General features: G+C 41.0%; 1 protein-coding gene across 6 annotated transcripts in view; it reads right to left on the bottom strand.

Annotated features, from left to right (window-relative positions):
• Nucleotides 1–25,168, bottom strand: part of LOC131044252 (uncharacterized protein At4g10930) — a 167,394-nt gene that overhangs the window by 45,956 nt on the left and 96,270 nt on the right. For 5 of the 6 annotated variants that reach the window (XM_057977547.2, XM_057977543.2, XM_057977544.2 and 2 more), the window contains 5 exons: nt 6,292–7,343; nt 6,068–6,167; nt 4,360–5,641; nt 4,134–4,208; nt 1,986–3,242 (listed from right to left, as the gene is read on the bottom strand). In XM_057977547.2, the coding sequence (XP_057833530.1) occupies nt 1,986–3,242; nt 4,134–4,208; nt 4,360–5,641; nt 6,068–6,167; nt 6,292–7,343 (3,766 nt within the window). The remainder of the gene's footprint in view (nt 1–1,985; nt 3,243–4,133; nt 4,209–4,359; nt 5,642–6,067; nt 6,168–6,291; nt 7,344–25,168) is intronic. The other variant, XM_057977549.2, reaches the window with a different exon arrangement.

Genomic DNA, 25,168 nt, shown 5'->3' with positions numbered 1-25,168 from the left:
ATCCTTAGTCTAAGGATGTATGAAATTCCTTAAGTTGCTAATATCCTTAGCCTAGGGATGTCTTTAAATTCTTAAGTCACTAATATCCTTAGCTCAAGGATGCTTGAAATTCTTAAGTTGCTGATATCCTTAGCTCAAGGATGTAATATCCTTAGACAAGGAAGGCTTGTAATTGCTTAAGTCACTGATATCCTTAGCTCAAGGATGTAATATCCTTAGACAAGGAAGGCATGTATTTGCTTAAGTCAATGATATCCTTGGCCCAGGGATATAATATCCTTGGACAAGGAAGGATTTCCAATGCAATCAAAGTGAAAAAAAGTCAAATCGCTGATTTATCTCTTGATTGGAAGCAACCGATTTTCTTCCTTGGCTACTATCAATTGAGCTCCTTGAAATTCCTTGCCTTGGTCGAATTTTCACTTCATTTCAATTAAGCAATCAAAAGGTGCATTATTGACTCTCAAAATGCAAGTACAAGCCTCGCCTTACACTCACTTATTCAAAAGGAACACACCCAGCAATCTAATCTAAAACCTAAACCAAAAGCAAAAGAGGGGTCCCCATTTGTGATGGGGCGATGTGTGAAATAGTCACAACAAGTACCAATGTTCCTTTCGAAGAGAGAAGAGAGTTTAGATAGACAATTCACCTTGTAGCTACAATCCCCACCTTATCTCTACCAAATAAAGAGAATGTTACCAACAAAGACTTATCAATCAATGTAAGCTAAACCAGAAGGTTTGTGTTTGTGTTCGCATTTGTGCTTGGCAAGGAAAAAAATCAGAACAAGTTTGTCAGCTGATAAAAATTGGGAAACATGCATGATTTAGTTCAAAGAATATTATTATGTATTTTATTTATTTTTTTTTTAAAATATAAAAAATGTCAAATTGTGCTCTTTCAGATATTCCAGATTGTCCATCACTTCCTCCCCAGCAACTTCCTCTAGTTGTGCCTGTTTGGCTCTTCCCATTACTGATCAATAGAAAGAATAAATTTGCAAAAGTCCAGGTCAAGCACATATTTCAGATCAAGCAGAATGAGAGAGACATTACGCAATTAAACTGGATAAGAATGGCACGATCTTAATTTTTACAAAACAGCAGCACTACAGAAGGGCAGCATGGTATGAGAAGATGGGTGATGAACCATGAAACAAATAGAAAACAGAAAAAAAAACCTACAAAATTTGCAGTTGCTGTTTATAAAAGATTAAGTGCCTTTAGCAGTCTCCAGTGTCAACAAATTTAATGGATGATTTTAAACAAATCTTTTACATTGAAATAAAATTCTTGGAGTTCTGAATTTCATTATTTCTTCTATAAGAATGGGTAAACTCTGTGACACTAATTGTAAGGGAATGAACATAAGATTTTATAAATAAATGTATCAATATTTTGATTAGCTATTCTGGAGTCTGTACTCCACATGAGAGTAGGCACTTTGGTCATAAAACTTGCAGTCCCACAGGTTATGACCATTTGTTTCACTTTCCTGTTTCTTCTAATTAACATAATATTCTTTCACCATGATAGGTAATCGATTAATACTTTCTTATGAGTTTGCAGATGAAAATGGCCATGTCAGGGGCCACTCTGCATCTATCATCTTGGGCCACTACAGTTAATGCAAATAGTTTCACTTTCATATTCAATGCATTCTATGACTGCTTAATTTCAATATATGATGATATGTCTGTGCAGAAAACATTTTATTTCATCTGTTCTCAAAGATGAAATGAAGAGGATATACCAACTAAGCTTATTTTCCAGTGTGTTCAGTTCAATGGGTGGAGTATCCGCAAGTTAATAAATATGAAAAAGAAAGCAACTCAGGATAAAAAGCAATTAGTTCTTGCAATCTTCAATTTTTATAAATTTTGATATCAATGTCAAATAGCAAAAAACAAGCTAGCTTTACTGACAGATGAATCACACCAGCAGATATATTACATATATACTAGGCAGTGAACAGAATCGTACCTTCTTCCAGATTGACTGACTAACATCGACTCGTGGCTTAGTACGGCCTATCTCACGATTCTTCTTTGCGCAATTACCTCCAGGCTGGATGGAAGCAGAGAAATTTTGGTTCATTTCAGCATTCTGTTTATTTGTCTCTAAAAGTGCAACGTCCTTCTCACAATCTGGACTCCCTCTCTTTGTATTGCCCCTGATGGCTCCAGGGGGCAACTTTACTAAACCTAAACCATCACCAGTATCACTAAGCTGATCACTTACCAACTGAGAATCACTGACACTATCTTTCACTGGACATGGAAACGAGTTGATTTGCAAGTCCACTTGGTTTAAATCATTTTTTCTGAAAGACAATTGATCCTGATTTCCAATCGATTTGGCAGAAAGACCTTTAAGATTTGTGTGCTCAGAGCGACCATCTTCACTCAGAGAAATATTTGGCACTTGGAATTTTATGTCTCTACCAGCGTCTGGGCAAGATATGGCAGAATGATTTTCATCCATAGTTGAAGCCAATTTTTCTGAACCTTCTGTGGCACTTCTGGCATGCGTATCATCCAAAGACAAAAATGTATCATTGTTTTCCTCAGATTTGAATTCTCCCGTGCTTACCAATGGTTTAGGTTCTCCAGTAGCTGAGTTCTCAACAGTTTGTTTTTTATGTCCTCCATCAACTTGTTCATTCGCAGACTGCTTACTCCATTGTCCACTTGACAGTACCACCTTCACTTTTGAGGCTGTATCTTTTGACTGGATTGCTGGGATTCTTATACTATTTAATATGCTTGAAGTTGCAGGATCTTCCACATCTTCCAAATCATACTCAAAGTCTCCATATATATCCAGATCTGGTTGACAGTCCAGTTCCAGGACATTCTCTATGCAACCAGTTGCATCGTCTTTGTTTTCAGCTACAGTGTCAGATTCAACCCCACTGTCTTCAGTTACACGATATGGGCTTCCAATAGGAGAGTCAGATATAAGGCCTGCATCCTTAAGAGCTGCAGTAACATCATCCCCTAACTCAGTTTCTAACTCATGGTAAGCATCATCATTTTCTACAGCTTTATAGCTACATGATTGCTGAGACAAAGCTTGGGCACAAAGGTTAATATAAACACTTTTACTATTAGATCTTTCATAGATTTCCTTCTCCATGTTAACTGCATCCGCTACAGCAAACTCAGATTCTGCAGTTCTCCTAATTGTTTCCATGTTTGCATTTTTCAAGTAAAGTTCCACAAAACGATTTAGTTGCATCTGCATGAACCAAGATGATTGTCAGTAATTTTTTGAGCATTCAGATACCATACATGAGCTCCTGGTTATGTATAGTAGACACATATGATATGTTGATAGACCATCAAAAAAAACATTTTAGTATGTTTAGGCAATGAAACAAAATGGTTCATTAAATTATGCATCCACCAGTTCTCCAGCTACCTGAGACAAACCATCCTTAACAGTTCGTAAACTAACAAATGCCAAAAAAAGGTCTTAAAATTACCCATCTAGTAACGAAAACACCCATAGGAAGATAGAATACTAAGGAATCAACTGGGATAAATTTAAAATGGTGAACATTTCAGTATATCCACCATTTGAATCTCCTAGACAGATAACGCATCAGATACTTGAGAAAAGCCATCATAAGCAGTTCCTAAACTAATGTATTCAAGAAAAAAAGGGTGAAAGTCAGAATGACCTTGACAAACAGTTGAAAAAAAAGATGCTCAAGAACTCTCCAAAACCATGGAAAAGGAAAGAAAAGTCTTGAAATGACCCTACCTAATAGCAGAAATGCAAAAAGGAAGATAAAACACATCTTTCTTTGACTCTTCAAACAAGAACCAGTTTTCGCTTAAGAATTGCACATTAATATAAAATTTTATAATGGTAATATATCATATGAAATGGTTGTTTGTATCTCTTCTTCAACTGTAAACCATCTTTAGAGATGTATGGCATGACTATACTACTCAATTTAACAAATAGATGAGTCTAAATTTTAGCTAACAGATGATGTTTTATCAGATATTAATATAATTGGATAATGATTTTTAGATCGTGCAATTTATGGCAGCAGCAAACTTTGTGCAAATAGTAGTTGCAAATCAAGTCATGCTTTCTTCCTTTAGGTTGATGACATACCTGCCTGATTGAAGTTGGGACTTTACTGCGACGATCATGTGGCAAGGTTGGCCTCATATCTATAGGTAACTGAATCTGCTTCAATCCACAAACAATTTAAAATTTGCATTAGCTTGCACATATGATATTCAAAGGTGGAAATCAAAAAGCAATATCAACAAAGTATACAAAATTACTAAATTAGTAAAATAAATTACACTACAAAGCATAACTGAAGAAAAATTACCAATAATGGGAAGCTAACTTTTTCCCCTGTGCTCAATTCATTTGTCTTTTGACTGCCACCTGTCTTCCTTGCAAGTACCTCAAGGGCCCACTTCCTTTTGTCAAGCTTCACATCATCAGACTTCCCAGATTTTGGTTCTACCACTTCATCAAGATTCGTATCTCCAGAATCAGCAGCTTTCTCTTTTGACGCAGTATTTTGTAGGGATCCAATGTTAAGACTGGAACTCGAGTTCTCAGCATCCAAGCACCTCTTGGTTGAATGGATATTCCCAGCAATATTATTTAGATTAGACCCCAAAATATCAAGCTTGTTACTTGTTACTTCTCCCTTGACCCCTATATTACATTTTCCTGCCTGTAGATCTCCTGATTCTGAAAGAGCAGAAAGTGGCTTAATATCATCATTCCTTGGGAATAAAGAGTTGTCTGCTACATATAACCTTGAAAATATTGGATCAACTTCATTTATTTTGGACTTGTTTTCAATTTCAGGAGATTTAGAGCATGCATCAAGGCTCTTTTTCAAAAGATTCTTAATTAAATCAGGTGTCTCTATCTGTCTGATTTTTTTTTCCCTGTTGCACCTAGATTTCCAAAATTCAATCTCACAATCCCTATCCCATGCACGGCGCCGTTTTCCACTTCCTGTACTATATATCTTTCTGGTCAGGTTCTCACGTATCTTCCCTCTCTTTTGAGGTTGCTTGTTCACTTTTACATGACACAGGTTACTTTTATTGTCACTTTTAAATGTTTTTTTCATTGCAGCTTTGAATGCCTCTAAGAGTCTCTCATCATAAGCATCAATCTTACCAAGGTCCTCCATGGTACCATTACCCACTGCTGCTCTTAGTTCCTTTGTCATCTCCTGGACTAAACGTGATGCCTCACTTTCATCCATTCGTCTTGGCATTATCTTCTTTAATCTCACACTGCCTCCTCGATTGTTTTCACTCCCAGTCTTTCTTGGAGAACAATGCTCCTGTGTCTTTGCAGAAAAATTGAACTCTTGCCCCTTTACAATCTCCATAAGGTCAGATGGGATTATTTCACATTTAGAGTGATTTTCCAACTTTTCAGCCCTCAGTTTCTTCTTAAGTCCAAAAGCATCCTTAGGAGCAATCATCTGATTAGCATTACATTGAGTTTTTGGCAATAGGAGATGAATATGCTCATTCTGTCCACTCAGTCTTGCTCTTTTAGTAGTAATTTCCTTTTGCTTTGCAATCTTTCCACACCCTTGGTCAACCAACATGGAATCCCTTGTATCAACTGCATCTCTGATCACAAATATCATTGGATTTAGAACAAACCTTGATATGGCAAAACTTCCAGATCATATATGTATCATGAAATTATCAAATTGAATGGTAGCCATTGACACTTGCATTGATCAAATGAGCTTTCGGTAATTACCCACTAACAAGAAACATATAGCAAAAAATCACATCACAAATAAGAATCTCATGAAATGGCTAATAAATTATGACCCTCACATGACACTGTTGTCACTGAGATGTCATCTTCACATTCTAGACTTCAATAAAGTTTATATTTAACATGTATGAGCTAGAGTTTATGTTTAACATGTATGAGCTACTACTATAGGTTGCATAATGTGCTAATATAAAGAAAAGTCCAACAAGAAGAGCTAGCAAAGGTTACTGTCAACTTGCACCTCCAAGAATCTCAAGTATTGAACTAACCGGCATTTTGAATCCAGATTTTTCCCTGTGCTGCTTTGAGGTGGTTCTCTATCCAGAATACTTCCTTCTGCATTGATCCTCTTTGCTGTGTCCTTATCAGCTAAAAGATGATCTAAAATCAGATGAACTATAATGATAAAATAAAATGATCTTCACCAACTTTCTTCAAGCTAGGCACATCTTGTTTGATGAAATGGATTAGTCTGTTAAATCAAAACATGTACCTGATAATTTTGAACCATTAGTTGGAACCTGACTGAGAGACATCCCAACAAGATAACTGCCAGAATGCTTCTCCCCTATTTTAGCATGTGATTTGTCGAAACTTTTAGCAATTTGAGGAAGAAATTCTCCAACCACATCATTTTTCTCCTTTCTACTTTTGTCTGTTGAAGGCTTTACTATATTCTGACTATCAGTTATCCATACACAAGCTTGAGAATTCTCAACCAAAGAAGTAGGCCTGGCTCTATCCCTTGATTCTGTAGCAGAATCAGACACTTCACTTCTAGATACTGTATTTACATGGTTGATTTCCTTACTAGGTGCTATAGTGGTAGGTATTGGACTGCAATCTTCATCCAACACTTCTTTTGAATCATTCATGGGTGGAAATACTGTGAAACTTTTACAGTCATCAGCACTGAGTATATTTTCTGGGAATAGCAAATCTTGCTGTTCTCTTCCTATTGAATTCATGTTTACATCTGTACATAATGGCACAAAGACTTTATTAGTAACCTCTTCTTCAACCATAAGTGCAACATCTCCAGAATTTGGCTGAGTAGCTGAAGCATCCTTTTCACCTTCAAGCATTGAAATATTTAAGGAATTATGTTTGATTTCTTTATTAATAACTGCAACAGAAGGTATTTGAATACAATCTTCAACTGAACCTGATGATAAATCATTAATGGATGGAGCTGTACAACCTTTAGAGACAAAATTCTCTTTAAAATTGGAAAGTAGCTCATCTCCTCCATGTTTCTTTGAATTTACAGTATTTTGACCGGTGCATAATGCCGAAGAAATTTTATTAGCATTATGTTTATCTTCGAAGGATGCAACCTTGCCAGGCTCTTCCTCTGTAGCTGGACCACAGTTTTCTCCTTCAAACATTGAAACAACAACAGCTGTCTCCCCTGCATCTGCAACATGAACTGACATTTTACTGTTCAATAGCATGTCATCACAGAACTTACGACTCTGATCTTTGTCAGGTGAGGATTGACAGAAAGTGGAGTTCAAATTTTCAAGCAGCCCACTCATTTTGCACCTAAATAGAAAAGGACAAAATATAGTTAATTAGCTTATCTTTAATAAGTATTTTCAAACTTTCCTTTAACATATTGAACATAGAAAACTCAAGCAGGAAAAACTTTCATTAAATATCTTATGTAATTTTGGAAATCCCCCCGGTCCCCCACAAAAGTAGAAATATAATTGTTGTAATCTTTTTGAGTTTCACGCTTCACACAAAAACAAAATCATAAAATTGATATCCAATTATCTTTTTTCTAATATCAATGTTGCTGTTAACTGCTAAGCTAATACCGATGTCTAGAGTCTAGTTATCACTTTCTGATCATTTCGATATTTAGAATGTTTGCAAGAAAAGACTCGTGCATAATAACAATTTTCAAAATCTAACTAAAGCTACATCTAGCTAATAAGTGTTTCCTCTAATTTTGACCCATAGTTGAACTTAATTAACAAGCATAGAGTTATCATACTCTAGAAATCCTAAACATATTGATAAGTCAAGCACCAAGAAGTGAATCTTCAATATAAGTTATAACTGAAGCCCCAGATGACAATTGGATACATCCAAATATGTTCTTGTAACCACTAATCCTTAGATACACCAATGCACCTTTCATTCTCACCAAGGTAATGCATACAACAGCCAATTAATGTTTGATAAAATGTACCTTGGAACATATTTTGAAGTTAATGAGAATTAAGTTTTGCTCTTTTATTTTCAAATTCATTTGCAATCCAATTCCAAACCTGATATTCTCTTTATATTCTTTGATGATGACACTTACTACGTTATTCTAGGTGACCTCATCTAGACAATAAGAGGATCGTGATAAATCACTTGCAAGTTCTTCAGATGTGCAATGCAATGATATGTAAACCTTTATATGCTGTCAGTGTCAACACTAGAGGTTAAAAAATTAAAATGTAATCAGAACTATGATACCCGGTTTGCTAGGAACCACTACCCAACGGCCAAACCCAATGAGATTCTGATACCAATTTGGATCTGCCTTGGCTCCAACCCCAAGCCTAGCCATTCAGCCTGGGCATGTCTAAGGAACCCTTACCACACCCAAACCTGTCTAGGTCAGATTTTAATACCCTTCTAGATCTGGCTCACGTCCAGCCTCAAGCCTTGCCAGTTGGCCAAGGTAGATCTCACCTTAGTTGAACAACCAGACCCAATGCTGCTAACAGAGTGAGTCCTGGGATAACCCATAATTTTTTTATTAAAAAACTAAATTATAAAAAAAAAATCCATAAAAGTGGAGTTTTTGAAGAATTTAGCGCTTGTTTAAAAACAGTAAAATTATGAAAAAAAGGGCACGTGCCATGAAGGTCCCAGCTATCCCTTATCCCCACTGGGAGCTGCTGCACCGAGACCCCCATTCCAGTTTTAAAAATCCAAAACGTTTTTAAAAAAAATGTTTTGGGCTGCATTGGATGGAAGATTTTTCTAGATACAATCTAATTAATTGAATTCCATCTGTTATTTTGGTTTTCTGAGTCAATCTCAATTTTAAGTAATACTACTATGATATAAATTATTTTGATTTATCTTTAACATTTAGGATTTGAGAAATGACATTGCATTATCAATTATCAGCTGTGTTCAAATTGAATACAGAATTGAGAACAAATTGGCAAACTGCCAAATCTGAATCCCAAGCCCGTAATACAAAATCAGATTAAATTCAAAATTTGCAAAGGTTGGCGTTGGTGTATCAATGACTTCAATAAGTACAATGGCATATATGTATGCTAGCCATAGACAAATGACCCAAGGATGAATTTTACTCTTGAAGATGGGGAAATCCCCCCAGTGATTAGCCTGCGTTTATCCCCTAATCCTTCTACCTCCCCCTCAATGGATAAGGATGATGCTCACCATACCCCTCGTCCCAATGGTGAAGCCAGCCCCATGTTTCACCAAAACCCACAGAAAACCTGTGATGAGAAATCTACTCTGGGGAGACTAAATCAGCCAAGTTTCACATCTCCACCCCAGTCCCCTAGCAATTCGGTGACCTTGGAGGACTTGCCCAAGTCGATCCTGTTGACCTCTAATGTGAAGACCTCCCCCCCCCCCCTGTATTTCTTCTGCGGAAAATGAGGAATGGCTGATACAGAAGAAAAAAACCAGAACTAAGAAGGCGGATGTGGGCATTGACAGCAAAGTTGAAAGACCAACTGAGAGAGTGCTTAGGCAGAAAGCTATGGCGAGGGATATTGCAAGGGGGCGACAGATGACCCTTGATGGAAATAACAAAACTAAGAAATGAAGTTCCTCTCCTAGAACATAAAGGGACTCAACAGCCCCCAAAAGCAATTTGCTATAAAGCAATATATCTTAGATATGAAGATTGATATCTGTTTACTGCAAGAAGTCAAAATGTCCTACCAAACTTTTGCAATGACTATTGGCAAACTTTGCCCGGGTGTTGCGTTTCTATATGTCGAGGCTTTGGGGGCGTCTGGTGGAATTGCTACCCTTTGGAACCCTTGCACGCTTCAAGGTACTTTACATGTGAGCTCACAGAACTATCTAGCGGTGACCTTCCAACTTGGTGAACTCTGTTGGCACTTGTTCAATATATATGCCCCCAATTCTAAGATGGGAAGGCATCTGGTTTGGGAGGAAATTGCTGATTGCATCGCATCCTTGAGGATCAGAATGCTCACTACATGTTGGTTGGCGACTTCAACACCCCTCTCTACCCTTCTGAGAAATGTGGTGATCTTATGGATTATTCTAATAGTATGGGGGATCTGCCCAATCTTATAAATATTACTAGTCTTTTTAATTTAGATCTTCAAGGTGTCCCTTTCACCTGGTCTAATAATAAAAAAGGGAATTGTTATCACAAAAGCTTGCACCCTTGCTAAGCTATCAACTCAACAACCTTGTGAAACATGGAAACAACCCCGAAGTGTGGGACATTGCGCAAGGGGTTGAATCTCCGGAGAAGGTCGGCTTCCTTCTTCAAATAGGTGCAGGTGTTGAACCAACTCAACACTTCAACCTAGCTCCTAAGTCTATCCTAACAAATTGCAAAGGTAAAGGGAAGAAAGAAATGCTTGAAATAAAAGGAGGTGATGCACCAAGAAGAGATTGTTCCTCTCCCCACCCTAAATGGCACAAGGAAACAACTAAAAAGCCTAAGAGATGCACAAACTTCAATTGCATGAGTGACCCAAACACATGTGTGGAGGTTAGAATATTCTAAGTGTCAAGAGGGGAAAAGGATTCCCACAAAGTCACACTCAAAAAACAAGTTAGCACAGCATACATGTGAAAGGAAACCACAAACATACACTTATAATGGAGGTAAGAACACATACACATCATACATAAGTTGAAGGAAGGCAAGAATGGAGATTTTCAATTAATCATAAGGCCAAAAGCCAATCTTACAGTTGCAGAAATGCAAAAAATAATTACAAGTCTTCAAGACAAAAGAAGAGCATAAGAAAGCTCAAGCCAACAGGGAGAGAACCCTTTACAATGAGGCTTAACAGCCTTATATAGAGAAATGGGTTACAATGGTGATCATGACCCCTACATGTCAGTCTGGAAGTGCAGGGAAGTGCATGCACTTGGCTTGTACATTCAAACAACCTAGCCATACCTCAAAAGGCAATTCTAAGGAAGGTGGATTGACTAACCTTCCAAAGTCAGTCATGGCATAAGTCACCAAGCATGGCCCCGTACCTTCCTTGATGGAAATCCTACCAAAAACACTTAATGCACCCTTGTGGCTCCACAAAAGAAAGTGTACAAGTCACCAAGCTGTCGGAGCATTAAAAGCCTTGAGTGTTGATCACGCCATCTGGAAGTGTTGCCAATCAGAAGGAAGCCCGAAGACTTCAGAAGATCGGGTTCCCAAAGTGAGGAAGACAAAGGAAGAACTTCGGAACCTCGGGATTCCGAAGTTCCGGGATAGAGAGAAGAAGAGAACAAAAAAGCCTTCGGAACCCCAAGGTTCCGAAGTTCCAGAGGAACTAGAGAGAGAAGGCAAAAGGGGAAGGAACTTCGGAACCTCGGGGTTCCGGAGTTCAGGGGAGAAGAAGGAAGAAGGGGGAGGAGGGAACCTCAAAACCTCAGGGTTCCGGGGTTCCGGGAAAGGCAAGGGAAGGGAACTTTGGAACCTCAAGGTTCCGAGGTTCCGGGGAACTGCACAAAGGAACTTCGGAACCTCGGGGTTCCGGAGTTCCAAAAAGGGAAAGGGCTAAAGAGAGAAGGGGAACTTCGGAACCTCGAGGTTCTGGAGTTCTGGGCAAAGGAGATGCTTAAGAGAAGAGGCGAAGGAAAGGAAGGCTAGGAACTTCGGAACCTCAAGGTTCCGGTGTTCCGAAGAGGGAAGGAGAAAAGGGACAAGGAACTTCGAAACCTCAGGGTTCTGAAGTTCCAGGGAAAAATGAGAGAAAGGCTAAGGAGAGGAGGGGCTAAGCTAAGCTAGGGAAAGAACTTCGAAACCTTGGAGTTCCGGAGTTTCGGAGAAACTGGAGAAAAGCTAAGGGAAGGAAGGGAACTTCGGAACGTCGGGGTTCTGAAGTTCTAGAGAAGGAAGAAAAGCGGCGAAGGCAAAGAACTTCGGAACTTCACACATCATGATTCTTCTCTCCTTGATCAACTGAGGCCACATTGGTCCATGGAACATATCTTTGATCGGTTCTCACTGATGGACCAAGGGTGTCATAAAATGACAAGATTTTTGGCGATTTCTGCAGGATGCTTGCCTGCTAAGCATGAAGTCCAGAAGCCTTAAGCATTCATTGGGCACTGAGTCATTGAAAAGACCCAAAACATGTGTGTGCCATCACTTGGAGGGAAACTTAGAAACTAGAGCACACACCCTCTTAAGGAGAATGCGGCATGTGCATAAGCACTTATGAAAGCAAAACAACCTTTAGTCTAATATTTACAAGGTTATCAACACCCTCTTCAGAAGCAGGGCTTGAGATGAATCCCATTCACTGGGATTGGAAAAACTTCGCCATCAAGCTTGGAGAGATGAAATGCATTGGCCTCCTTGCAACTAGTGATGACATATGGGCCACTCCAAATAGCATCAAACTTGGAGTGTCACCCAGCTTTGGCTCTATCTGCATCCCACTTGAGAACTAGATCTCCCTCTTTGAAGACCATATTAGTCGCCTTTTTGTCAAAAACTTTCTTTACCTGCCCATGATGAGTCTCAAGTGTATGCATAGCCTTACTTCTAACCTCCCCTAGCTCCATCGACTCTGCTAGCCTTACTGTCATGGCATCATTTTCTATCAATTCCAGCTGATGTGCTAGTTCAAGAGAGGGTAACTCTAGGGAAGTTGGGAGTCTTGCTTCCTTCCCATATACTAGCATGAAAGGGGAGTTACCGATCGCCCTCTTGGGTGTGATCCTGTCAACCCATAAGGTTGTCTTCAACTTAATATGCCATGCCCTCTGATTGTCTTCAATTGTTCTTTTAACTATCCTGATAAGGTTCTTGTTGGAAGATTCAGCTAAGCCGTTACCCTGAGGGTAATAGTTGGATGATGTCTTCAAATATACGCCATGCTTAACTGCCCAAGAACTGATTTGGGTTCCAACAAATGCCATGGCATTGTCTGATATGATGGTGGAGGGAACACCAAATCTTGTCACAATTCCCTCAAGGAATTCCAACACTGAGGCCTCAGTAGCATCCCTCAATGCAACTGCCTCTGTCCACCTAGTGAAGTAATCCGTTGCGACCAAGATCCACTTATGGCCAGCACTGGAAGGTGGATTTATCATGCCAATGAAGTCTAAACCCCATTGGGCGAACGGTTGATCTGCTTGGATGGGATGAAGAGGTAGGGCAGCTAACCTTTGCTTCCCAGAGAAGAGAGCACATTTCTTGCAATTCTTCACCCATCTATGTGAGTCACTAAATAAGGATGGCCAGTAATAACCAACCCTCATTATTTTGATAGCCGTAGTCCTTGCAGAGAAGTGGCCCCCTAAAGAGCCATCATGAAATTCCCCTAACAATCTGCTGACTTGGTTTAGTTCATTGCATCTTAGTAAGACTCCATTGGAGTCTTTTCAGAAAAGAGTGCCATTCACTAAGACATAGGGAATGGACTGCAACCTGAAATGCCTTCTTTTGGTTCGGTCTAGACCTTGGGGGTATCTACCTTCCATTAAGAAGGTGGTCATGTCACTCACCCAACCGAATTGATTGTTGTTGTCAGTTGGTTGATCTTCTTGTAACACAAGGGCAACCTCTGAAGTAGTCTCAGAAGATCAGACAAGCTGTTCACATAGGCCCCTGCCTCTTACAAGCTTGGTGATCTTGATGTTGATGTCATACTCCATGACCTTGGTTATCCACCCAGCCCTCTTCTCACTAATGTCCTTGTTTAGGAGGAAATCCTTGACACTTGCATGTGGAACTAAGAGTTGGATCATGTTGTTCGACAACATGTGCCTAAACTTTTTTAATGCCCTTACAACAGTGAGGACTTGCTTTTCTACATAGCTATACTTAAGCTCATAGTCCTTTAGCCCTTCACTAAAGAAAGCAATAGGTTGCTCCAAATTGTCATCATTCAGCTGTGTTAGGACAGCTAAGATACTGGATTCTCCTCCGAAGGTATAGAGGATAAAATCCCTTTCATAATTAGGATTGACAAGGGTAGGGGCCTAACAATTGCTTGTTTGATCACTTCGAAACCGGCCCTTCCCTCCTTGGTCCAACTGAAAGCCAAGCTTTTCTTCAGCATGGAAGTGAGGGATTTTACCATGGTGGCAAGGTTGGGAATGAACCTCCTCACAAAGTTGATCCTACCAAGGAAACTTTGCAATCCTTTCTTGTGACTGGGGAGTGGAAGAGAAAGAATAGCCTCCACTCGCTCTGGATCAATAGTCAAACCCTCCTTGGATACGATGTGTCCTAGCAATCTTCCTTGATCGGTAGCAAATACGCACTTGCTAGGTTTCAAAGACACACCATACTCCCTGCATTTCATGAACACCTGCTCAAGATGACCAAGATGGTCAGCTGCATGCTTCGAATAAACGATTATGTCATCAAGCTATACAAGCACAAACTTTGCTAATACACCCTTGAAGGCCATGTCCATTGCTCTTTGGAAGGTGGCACCTGCATTGGTTAGCTCAAAGGTCATTTTACAATAAGCATAGGTACCCCACTTAGTAGTAAGTGTAGTCTTGTATTGGTCTAATTCTTGGACCAAGATCTGATTGTACCCTGAATACCCATCCAAGAATGAAAATCTTTCCGAGCCACTGACCTTTTGGAGAATCTTCTCCATAGAGGGAAGGCGATAGTGATCCTTGAGGGAGGCTCTATTGAGATCCCTAAAGTCTATTCCTAAAGTCTACATAGCCTGATTTCCCCATTCTTCTTCCTTACAGGGACAAGGTTGGCCACCCGTAGAAGAGTGCTTGATAGATGATATTGGCTTCTATGAGCTTGGTCAACTCCTTCCTCATTAGTGGCTCAATTTTGGGGTTTATTGGCCTTTGCTTTTGTCTAACTAGCTTTGCATCCGGGTTTAGCTCTATGGTATGTTGGGCTAAGCTAGGGTCAAAACCCTTCAAGTCTTCATAGGTCCAAGCAATTATGACATCATATTGTTGGCAAAGCTCAACATAGGCCTCTTGCTCGGTTGAGGAACACACCTTGCCCAAGTTCAAGGACCTACCCTTAGCAACGACAACTGGCTTGTAATCACCCCTCTTCGCAGCCAAGTTCATTTTCTTCTTCAACCTGGATCATCGGAGTTGAAAATGCCTTCCAAGGTAACTAGACCTTTAGGCAGTTTGTTGGAGTTGAGCTGCATGATTTGATCTCCATACTGGTCTTGCAGCCTAGACTGATTTTTAGCAGAAAATTCTGCTTCATTTTGCAAGAAAATGATGATTTGCTGATCGCTTTCAAACACTTGTCAATTCGCTTGATTGTCTAGGACAGCAGGCCTCACAACAAGCCTAATGTGTTGCTCCTTTTCTCTTGCAACATGCGCTGGTATGTCGAATTGAGCACCAACCGCTACAAGCCTATCAGCATGTTTGTTCTGACTTCTAGGAATGCTCTCGATATTGAAGGCCTCGAATCCTTCAATCAAATCCCAAACCTTGTGTTTGTATGATTTAAGTAGGTTGTTTTTTGCTACGCTCTGGCCTCGGATGTGATTAACAACCAACTCATTGTCTCCAAATACTTGCAAAGATCTGATCCTTCTACTTTGTGCAAGTTGGAGACCTTGGATCAAGGCTTCATACTCAGCGACATTGTAAGTGCAACCAAATTGAAGCCTAAAGGAGAAGAAATATTTCTCTTGCTCAGGAGAAACAAGCAATACCCCGACACCTGCACCATTCTTGTTTCTTGAACCATTAAAAAACATGTTCCATAACCCCTCTGAATCTCTTTGTCGTCTTGATGAGGTTAGGGATAGGAGTATCCTCTTCATGGATACAATAGGTGCCAAGCCCAAGCTTTTCGGTCTCAGCTAATGGATCAAACTGAAAAGCATTGGCCCATTCATCCAGCAAGCAATCAGGAACTTCTTGCAAGAGACTAGCAGGCTCACAGACAACACACTATTCCCCCTCTTCATGCAAAGTGCAATTCATGTTTATAGGGCTAGGGGTGTAGGGCTCAATGTGGTTTTGGGCAATGGGTTCTGCCTTTATGGTGACCTTGGTACCTGTTGACGTGTATTTTGTACACAATCATACACAGAATAAAATACCCAAAGGCATCTTATCCTCTCTTGAATAAAGTCGGTAACTGCTGAAGATTTCGCAAGGAGGATCAGTTAGGATGACTCCAATGTTCTTTTTAGTAGGGTCTCTACGTGTGGATAAGCTCCAGTGGTATGATGTGATTTGCTGGAATCACAAGGGGACTTACACTTGATGATTGAACTTCTGATCTGCTTTGCTGGAACACAGGATTTTCACTAGCTTAGATTTGAAAAAAGGAAAAAAGATGAGGGCAAGGAAAGGATCTAATCCTAACACTAAGAATGTAAGAGCAATGAATGATCTTTGATGAAATTCTAACTAAGTCTTGTTTTGACATCATAGGAACATCTCCACAAGGTTAGTGCGATCTTCGAAGGAAAGCTTTATGATGTTCAAATCATCACTGCAGGCATAGACACCATCAGGTTGATGCATATCGATGAAGAAGCGACAATTGAAGAGCTTAAGCTGAATGATTCCAGTTGACTACGCAAGGCAAGTATGCAATCAACAAACTGCTAGTAGTATGGATATACGAATTTCACCATCAATCAAGCACATTTCTTCCACTCATCTAATAACATGAAATCAAATACGAGAAGTATAAAGACCATGCAAATTGTCGAATCAACCCATAAATTTCACCATTTCTTCAATGAAGTTACAAGTCTTTTACAACAACCTCTTGGCAACAATCTTTGCCTTCTCTCTCTACTCTACTCTAATAGCTATTCTATCAACTATATTCTAACTCTTCCAACTATTTACATACTATCTCTAACTTATTGTTAATTAGCCTTTACAAATGAAAGGCCAGGGCTTATATAGTGCCCACAATACAATTCGATGGCTTAGATCAATTCGAGATCAATGGCCAAGATTTTACAATGAAACCCATAATTAGGGTTTGTTACAACCATTACATAGCATTTAATGCTTGACCAATGAAATAATTGTATTGCTTGGACACATGTCCTCTCTGGAAAATTCCACCAATGAATAGCCGGGGTAGGTACATCGAAGTTTGTGCCACCTTCCATGAGTTAGGTACATTGAATCTTGGACATGCTGAGGTGGACCACACTGACTGGAGGAGTGATGACTGGGATGCCACCTCATCTGACACTTGTAGCTTGCTAGATATTCAATTTGATGTCGTTGAGAGGCTATCTTTAATTAACTCTTGTTCTAACTCCTTTTGTCCTTGATGTGCAGAATGATGATGTACCTCGCCTTCGAACGCTGGATTGGAAGAGGTCGCCCTTGATGACGTTAGTCCAAAGAAGGTCGTCCTTGCCAATGCTAGACTGGATGAGGTCGCCCCTGTCTTTGCTTGATCGTCCCGGTGGAGACCGCCCTTGATCTGGCTTGATTTTCCTTGATGAGATCTCCACTTGATGCCTACACAACATTTCAAAATTAGTAACATGATTTTGCAATGAATAACTAGATTAGAGATTAAATTTAGGAAACTTCATGATAAGTCCTTGAGTTATCATTTCCTAAAAAACGATTGAGCTATCACAATTCAAAATTTCAAAATTCAAACTTTAAGGCTATGACGATCAAAATTCAAAATTAAAACAAGGGATCTTGCCATACCTTACTTGAGAGCTAACTCAAAAAATGCAAAACAAAGGAATTCGCTTAGGTAAAAATCGAAATTTGGTGACTTCAACGTGATCTCTCTCAAGCTAGCAACTTCGCCACCTTTGGGGGAGGGTCTTCAACGTCTTGATGGCAAATTCGCTCCACTTCAAACTAAGTTCGCACTCCCCTTGAATGGAAATTTCGCACTTTTCCTCAATGAAATTCGCACTTCCTCCTTGTCTTCTCCAAATCGCATGCAAAGGAAGTTTGAATGATGATTTGAAAATGAAATAACTCACCCCTCCTTTATAGGCGCTCACCCTCTCATTTACCTCTAGGCCGACTTTGTAAAAATAAGGCAATTAAAACAAATTTCTAATAAAAATCAAGGCCGACTTTTATAAAATATAATCCAAGCGCACCAATTTTATTAAAATTAATAATTAATTAAAATGCCTTCGTGATTATTTTTTTTTTGAAAAAGGCAAAATTAATTAATAAATGTTTCATGCGCTATTTTTAAATGCTAATTTTAATTGAATATTTCAAACTTTATCGATTTTAGCATTTAATGTAATTTGAAAATGATGTTGGCGCCAAACATGGAAGATGTAAGGGGTACAAACCACATCGCTCTGGTCCCTGGGAGAGGGACAGGAGCGAACTATCATTTTAGTCTTGATTCTTTTGCTTTTTACGTTCAAAACCTCCATCTTCACGTTGAAACTGGCATTTTCGACAAGGATCTTGAGCTTGATTGACTTAATTTTGTAAATGAATGCCTCTTGTGACCATCATCGCCCTGGTCCCTTGGTGAGGGACAGGAGCGATCTTGGTGTTTTCTCCTTGATCTTAGCTTCTATGATCACCAAATTTCATCATGAGGAAGAAACAACGTTATCCTTTCGTTCCATGCTTGTTCTACTTGTCTTTAACAAGGCATTTTGATGCTTGAAGGATTATCGCCCTGGTCCCTTGGTGAGGGACAGGAGCGATCTTTATGCTCTAGCCAACATTTGCTATCTTTCAACCTTTGCTTCTTGTTCATTGCCTTCCAAATGATATCTTCGACCTTGTGTAACCTGGCTTTGTCATGATTTTGAAGGAAAACGAGTGATTTAATGAAAATCGCCCTGGTCCTTGCCTGAAGGACAGGAGCGATTTTGTCTCCTTGGTTGAATTTGATCATCTTTTGACGTTTGATTTTCTCGCATATCATCTTCTTAAGATACCTTTGATACCTTGTAACCTCGCACAACCTTGACTTAGTGTGATTTTTGGATGAACTGGCCAATATGGTAAATATCGCCCTGGTCCCTAACTGAGGGACAGGAGCGAATTTGGGCATCTTGGGCTCAACCTTGTTTGTATCAACTTGCAATCGCTTTCACCATGTAGAAAGAGGTCCTTTGATCCCTCTTGGACACTTGAAACTTGATAAACCTTCAAAACCCAAGCCTTCATAGAAATTTCGCTCTGGTCCCTGACTGAGGGACAGGAGCGAATTTGGGCATTTGGTGCAAATTGTTCAACTTTGGCGGTCTTTGTAACTTTGTTCTTTGTCGAGACACCTCCAAACGTCCTTGCCACCTTACTTCTTGACTTGGAGTGATCTTAAACTTTGAAGAAAGGCAAATTAACTAACATTTCGCCCTGGTCCGTGGCTGAGGGACAGGAGCGAATTTGCAATTGTAGGCTCCATCACACTTTGCTAACTTCAAAATTTATCTTCAACGGACTCGTTGTGTACCCCTTCACTTGCCTTTGGCATGAAATTCGTTCTAACTTGGCAAGAAATTGACCCAAGGCAAAAATCGCTCTGGTCCCTGACTGAGGGACAGGAGCGCCTAGGCCAATATGGGTCTCATTAGGCATCTTGCAATCTTCAATTTGTCTTCAACGGGTTCATTTCACCCTCCTTTCTTGCTTCAAACTCAAAACTTGCTCAATCTTCACCCAAATTTTGCCCTATGAGGAATTTCGCTCTGGTCCCTGGGAGAGGGACGGGAGCTACACTGAATTTCGCCCTGGTCCCTGACTGAGGGACAGGAGCGATTTTTCATTTTGGTTCATTTTCCTTCACGAAGGCACTTCTAAATTACATTTAACTGATGAAACATATCTCCTTGGTTCTCCTTAAATCGTCAAATTGTTCAAATCCTGCAAGGACAAGGCAATGTTTGATTTTGAGCTCCGGTCCTCCACTGAGGGACAGGAGCGATTTTCACTCCTGGCACATTTCCATGCTTGTGAAATTCTTCAAATTATATTCAACGGAAAGATCATCCCTCCCTTTATCACTTCCACTTCAAAATTTGTCTTGATCCTGCAGAGACAGTAAGATTTTGAGAAACGAGCTCCGGTCCTTCACTAAGGGACAGGAGCGTTTTTGCTCCTACAGGCCAAAATATCATGATTTCGAGATTACAATCACTTCACAAGGCAAAAACAAGACCTTTCCAATGCCCGAGATCAAATATCAAAATTTCCAAAATTTGGTCAAAATCACTCAATTGGACAAAATTCGCAATTTCATCATTCACACTTAGACAAATTTAGACTCTTCATTCAAAATTCCAATTGAAAATAGACCAACTCACTTAGCCTCTGGCGAATTCACTTTATTCAAAATTGCATCCTACGAAAGGAAGCTCGAAAAACTTCTCAAGATTGACTGGACTTTGGCCTGAAAACGACAAAACAGAAACCCTAAGGCTTGACCCTAAATCCAGACAACTGACAAACTACCAAAACCCTAAAAAGCAGAGAAAAAGAACAGGCAAAACGAGCAAAAAGAGGGGGCCCCCATTTGCAATGGGGCGATGTGTGAAAACGTCACAACAGTACCATACCTTGTTCGAAATAGAATATGGGACCAGTCAGAAGACAGGTACCCACCTATCTTGGTTGTGAAGTCTCTAGACAGGCAGATGGCAAAGAATGCAGGGAGGTCGATGATTGATATGTCTTGCAAGACAATGCAACCAGGGCATGCATGCAAGGTTAACTTCAATTTTTTTACCACCCTTGCCGTCTTAATAGAAGTGCCATCTAACTGGACCACCCCTGCCGTCTTAATAGAAGTGCCATCTAACTGGACCACCCCTTTGGTCACAGGTTCGTATTCTATGCCAAGAAGATCAGCTACCTTCTTAGGCATGACTGAGCTACTAGCTCCTGAATCTATCATGCAGTTGTGAACCAAGTTGTCTCCTATGATTAAGGAGAAATAGGAAGGGGGAGGCTTGCTAATCTTGCTTGAATCTTACTCCTCCTTGGGTTGCACCAAACTAGTGGAAGCTGCCCTTTCTCTGACTATTGCCTCATCACCTAACTGATTTACATCCTTCAGTGCCTCCTTAAGCAAATCCCTTTGAGATGGGATTGAAAGGGCCTCCCACATAGTGACATTGAGGTTGGCCTTCTTCATTTGGTCAACTATGTTGAAAGGGACACCAGCTGATTTTAGAGGCCACTTTGAAGCTACAAGGTCTGCCTTTGTTCTTTGGACGACTTGGGCCTCCTCTTGCCTCTTGCTCCCTTGCATGGTACTTTGGCTTGTATCATGGACAGCTACATTGGGTATTGGAGCTTGGGTTGATGTTGAAGGTGAGGCAACCTCCATGGCTCTCTTCATTGACCTTGTATACTGCAGCATGGACTCACCATTTGTTTGGTTCAAACCACAGAATTTTGCCTCCTGCCAATTGACAAAGGTAGAATCCCCTTGTAAGTGAGCCTGGGGACCAACACTAGGCTGATTTGGGTCATATTGTTGGCCAAAGGTGGTCGGCTCATCTTGCACTACTAAAGTTTGGACAAACTCTCCATTTTGGCATACACCTTGGTTGTGTGGCTGATTACATGGTTGGCACCAATCTTGCTCTTGGGTGAGCTTATTTTGCATTGAAACTATCGCCTTTGAGCTGCTTGTGGTTGTGGGGTTCACACTATTCAGAGGCCTGGCATTACTCCATTGGTTTTGCCCTTGAAAGGGTGGCCTATTCTGCTGGTAATTCTGACCTTGTACTTGGTAAGGTCTGCTATACTGAGTTTGCTGTCTTTTTAGTGCCACCAATTCATTGCCAAAGTATTGTAACAGAGCCTTGACCTCATGGAGCTCATTGGAGTATGTAGAGGGCGTGGATGATTGTCCTGCAGGAGCCATGGGGATAGGAGCCAAGGTGGATTGTTGAGTAGGAGCCTCTAGGAAGAGAGGCATTGGAGGCCTTGGAGCTATCTTCCCAGCCTGAATCAAACAATTTTTTGCTCTTATGGCTATGTCATATGCACCCGATAGAGAGGCTCCACCCATTGATTGGATCATGACAGCTATATCGCTGTTGAGAGCTCTAAGATAATACAAGAATGCATGATTTGGAGATGGCTTCACTAGAGAAGGAATCCTATTCCATGTCTAATGGAATCTGAAATTGAAATCTCCCATGAATTTGTGAGGTGCCCTCTTGATCATAGTCAACTGCTCCACAAGTGATAGGTGATCACTTTTGTCTTTGAAATGGTTGCACAACCTCTCCCCCAATTCATCCCAATTGTGAATGGAGCTAGACGGCAACCCTCTATACCACTGCAAAGCTTTGCCTTTCAAAGATGTGGCTAAGAGTCTGACAGCAACATCGTCCTGAGTGATGTTATGGATGGAGCAGATGTTTGCAATGTCTTGAATGTGCTCAATGGGTGTAGTAGCTGTTTCACTAGTGAAGTATGGTATACTCTTCAACGCAGCTACTGGTATGTCATTCCATTGAGTCAAAATAGGGGGACTTCCCCCATTGAAGGTAACAAAGACTTGATTTCTTGCCATGTGAAACAATGGTCTATTGATATGAGTGGTGGGAGCCCTTGATAGCAATGGCCTTGCAAATAAATGAGTAGAACGAGACCTAGGAGACAGAGTGTTTACAACCTCAACACCCCTGACTGGTGACAATGACGGTCTACCTCTCCGCCTTCTAGAGCCTGCAGATGGGAGTTCCATGAATTGAAAACTGCCCCTAGAAGACGCCCTTGAATGAATTTTGGGCATGAAATCTGCAACCGCCCTCGGAAGTTCGGAGGTCTGGAGTTGCGGAGTATGATCACTGCGGCACCTCGAGAGCTCGGAAGTCCGGAGTAAGGATGTTCGGGAGTTAGGTTCGGGGTTTCCGGGCCTAAGCACCTCAAAACTTGGGGGTTTCGGGGTGAAGTGGTTACGATGACTTGGGAACCTGGGGGTTCCAGGGTCCCAGAGTTATGAACTTTGTGTGAGCGCGAATTGGTCCTTAAGCAGAGTCGCCAAGTGCTTGAGAGATGATTGCCTCTAAAGGCCAAAACACTAAGAATAGAACTAAATCCTTAGCGTGTGAATTGAATAAGTCCCACAAGGCATGCCAAAAATTGTTATCACAAAAGCTTGCACCCTTGCTAAGCTATCAACTCAACAACCTTGTGAAACATGGAAACAACCCCGAAGTGTGGGACCTTGCGCAAGGGGTTGAATCTCCAGAGAAGGTCGCCTTCCTTCTTCAAATAGGTGAAGGTGTTGAACCAACTCAATCCTCTCCCCACCCTAAATGGCACAAGGAAACAAATGAAAAGCCCAAGAGATGCACAAACTTCAATTGCATGAGTGACCCAAATGCATGCGTGGAGGTTAGAATTTTCTAAGTGTCAAGAGCGGAGAAGGATTCCCACAAAGTCACACTCAAAAAACAAGTTAACACAGCATACATGTGAAAGGAAACCACAAACATACACTTATAATGGAGGTAAGAACACATACACATCATACATAAGTTGAAGGAAGGCAAGAATGGAGATTTTCAATTAATCATAAGGCCAAAAGCCAATCTTACAATTGCAGAAATGCAAAAAATAATTACAAATCTTCAAGAGAAGAGAAAAGCATAAGAAAGCTCAAGCTAGCAGGGAGGGAACCCTTTACAATGAGCCTTAACATCGTTATATAGAGAAATGGGTTACAATGGTGATCATGACCCCTACATGTCAGTCTGGAAGTGCAGGGAAGTGCATGCACTTGGCTTGTACATTCAAGCAACCTAGCCATACCTCAAAAGGCAATTCTAAGGAAGGTGGATTGACTAACCTTCCAAAGTCAGTCATGACATAAGTCACCAAGCATGGCCCCGTACCTTCCTTGATGGAAATCCTACCAAAAACACTTAATGCACCCTTGTGGCTCCACAAAAGAAAGTGTACAAGTCACCAAGTTGTCAGAGCATTAAAAGCCTTGAGTGTCGATCACGCCATCCGGAAGTGTCGCCAATCGAAAGGAAGACAGGAGACTTCGAAAGCTCGGATTCCTGAAGTGAGGAAGACAAAGGAAGAACTTCGGAACCTTGGGGTTCTGGAATTCCAAGATAGAGAGAAGAAGAGAAAAAAAAAGCCTTCGGAACCTTGGGGTTCCAGAGTTCCGGAGGAACTAGAGAGAGAAGGCAAAAGGGGAAGGAACTTCGGAACCTTAGGGTTCTGGAGTTCCGGGGAGAAGAAAGAAGAAGGGGGAGGAGGGAACCTCGGAACCTCAAGGTTCTGGGGTTCCGGGAAAGGCAAGGGAAGGGAACTTCGGAACCTCGAGGTTCCAAGGTTCCGAGGTTCCGGGGAACTACACAAAGGAACTTCGAAACCTCGGGGTTCCGAGGTCCCTGAGTTTGGAAAAGGGAAAGGGCTAAAGAGAGAAGGGAACTTCGAAACCTCGGAGTTCCGAGCAAAGGAGATGCTTAAGAGAAGACGTGAAGTAAAGGAAGGCTACGAACTTCGAAACCTCGGGGTTCCGGAGTTCCGAAGAGGGAAGGAGAAAAGGGACAAGGAACTTCGGAACCTCGGGGTTCCGAAGTTCCGAAGAAGGAAGAAAAGCGGCTAAGGCAAAGAACTTCGAAACCTCGGGGTTCCGGAGTTCAGGGGAAAAAGAAAAGGCCAAGGGAGGAACTTCCTCCGGACAAGGAGACACTTCACACTTCATGATTCTTCTCTCCTTGATCAACTGGGGCCGCTCTAGTCCATGGAACATATCTCTATTCAGTTCTCACTGATGGACCAAGGGTGTCATAAAACGACAATAGGAACCACCTAATCCAAGTCAAACTGGACAAATTTTTAGTCTCTACTAAATGGGATATTGGTCACAACTCCTCTCTAAGGACCCTCCCAAGGATTGCCTCTGATCATAGCCCTCTCCTCCTCCACTAGGCTGACAGACCCCCCTTGGGACCCCCTCCTTTCCGATACGAGATTATGTGGGCCTCCCACCCGAATTTTAGAGAACTGGTTAGGATGTGGTGGGCCTCCATTGTCTAAGGGACAGCTATGTTCAGGATATCTAAGAAGCTCAACCTCATCCAGTGGGAAGTGAAAGGCCAGAATAAAGCAAATTTTGGTGACATATTCAAGAAGAAGAAGGATTTGTGCTCCAGACTGGAGCAGATTCAAAGCATTATGGCTTCTGGTGATCTTCCCTACTCCCTCCTTCACAAAGAAGAGGATTGCAAAAA

Source organism: Cryptomeria japonica, chromosome 3, assembly GCF_030272615.1.
Source record: "Cryptomeria japonica chromosome 3, Sugi_1.0, whole genome shotgun sequence".
Lineage (NCBI taxonomy): Eukaryota > Viridiplantae > Streptophyta > Pinopsida > Cupressales > Cupressaceae > Cryptomeria > Cryptomeria japonica.
The sequence above is the reverse complement of the archived record's forward strand: the minus strand, read 5'-3'. Positions and strand labels throughout refer to the sequence as shown.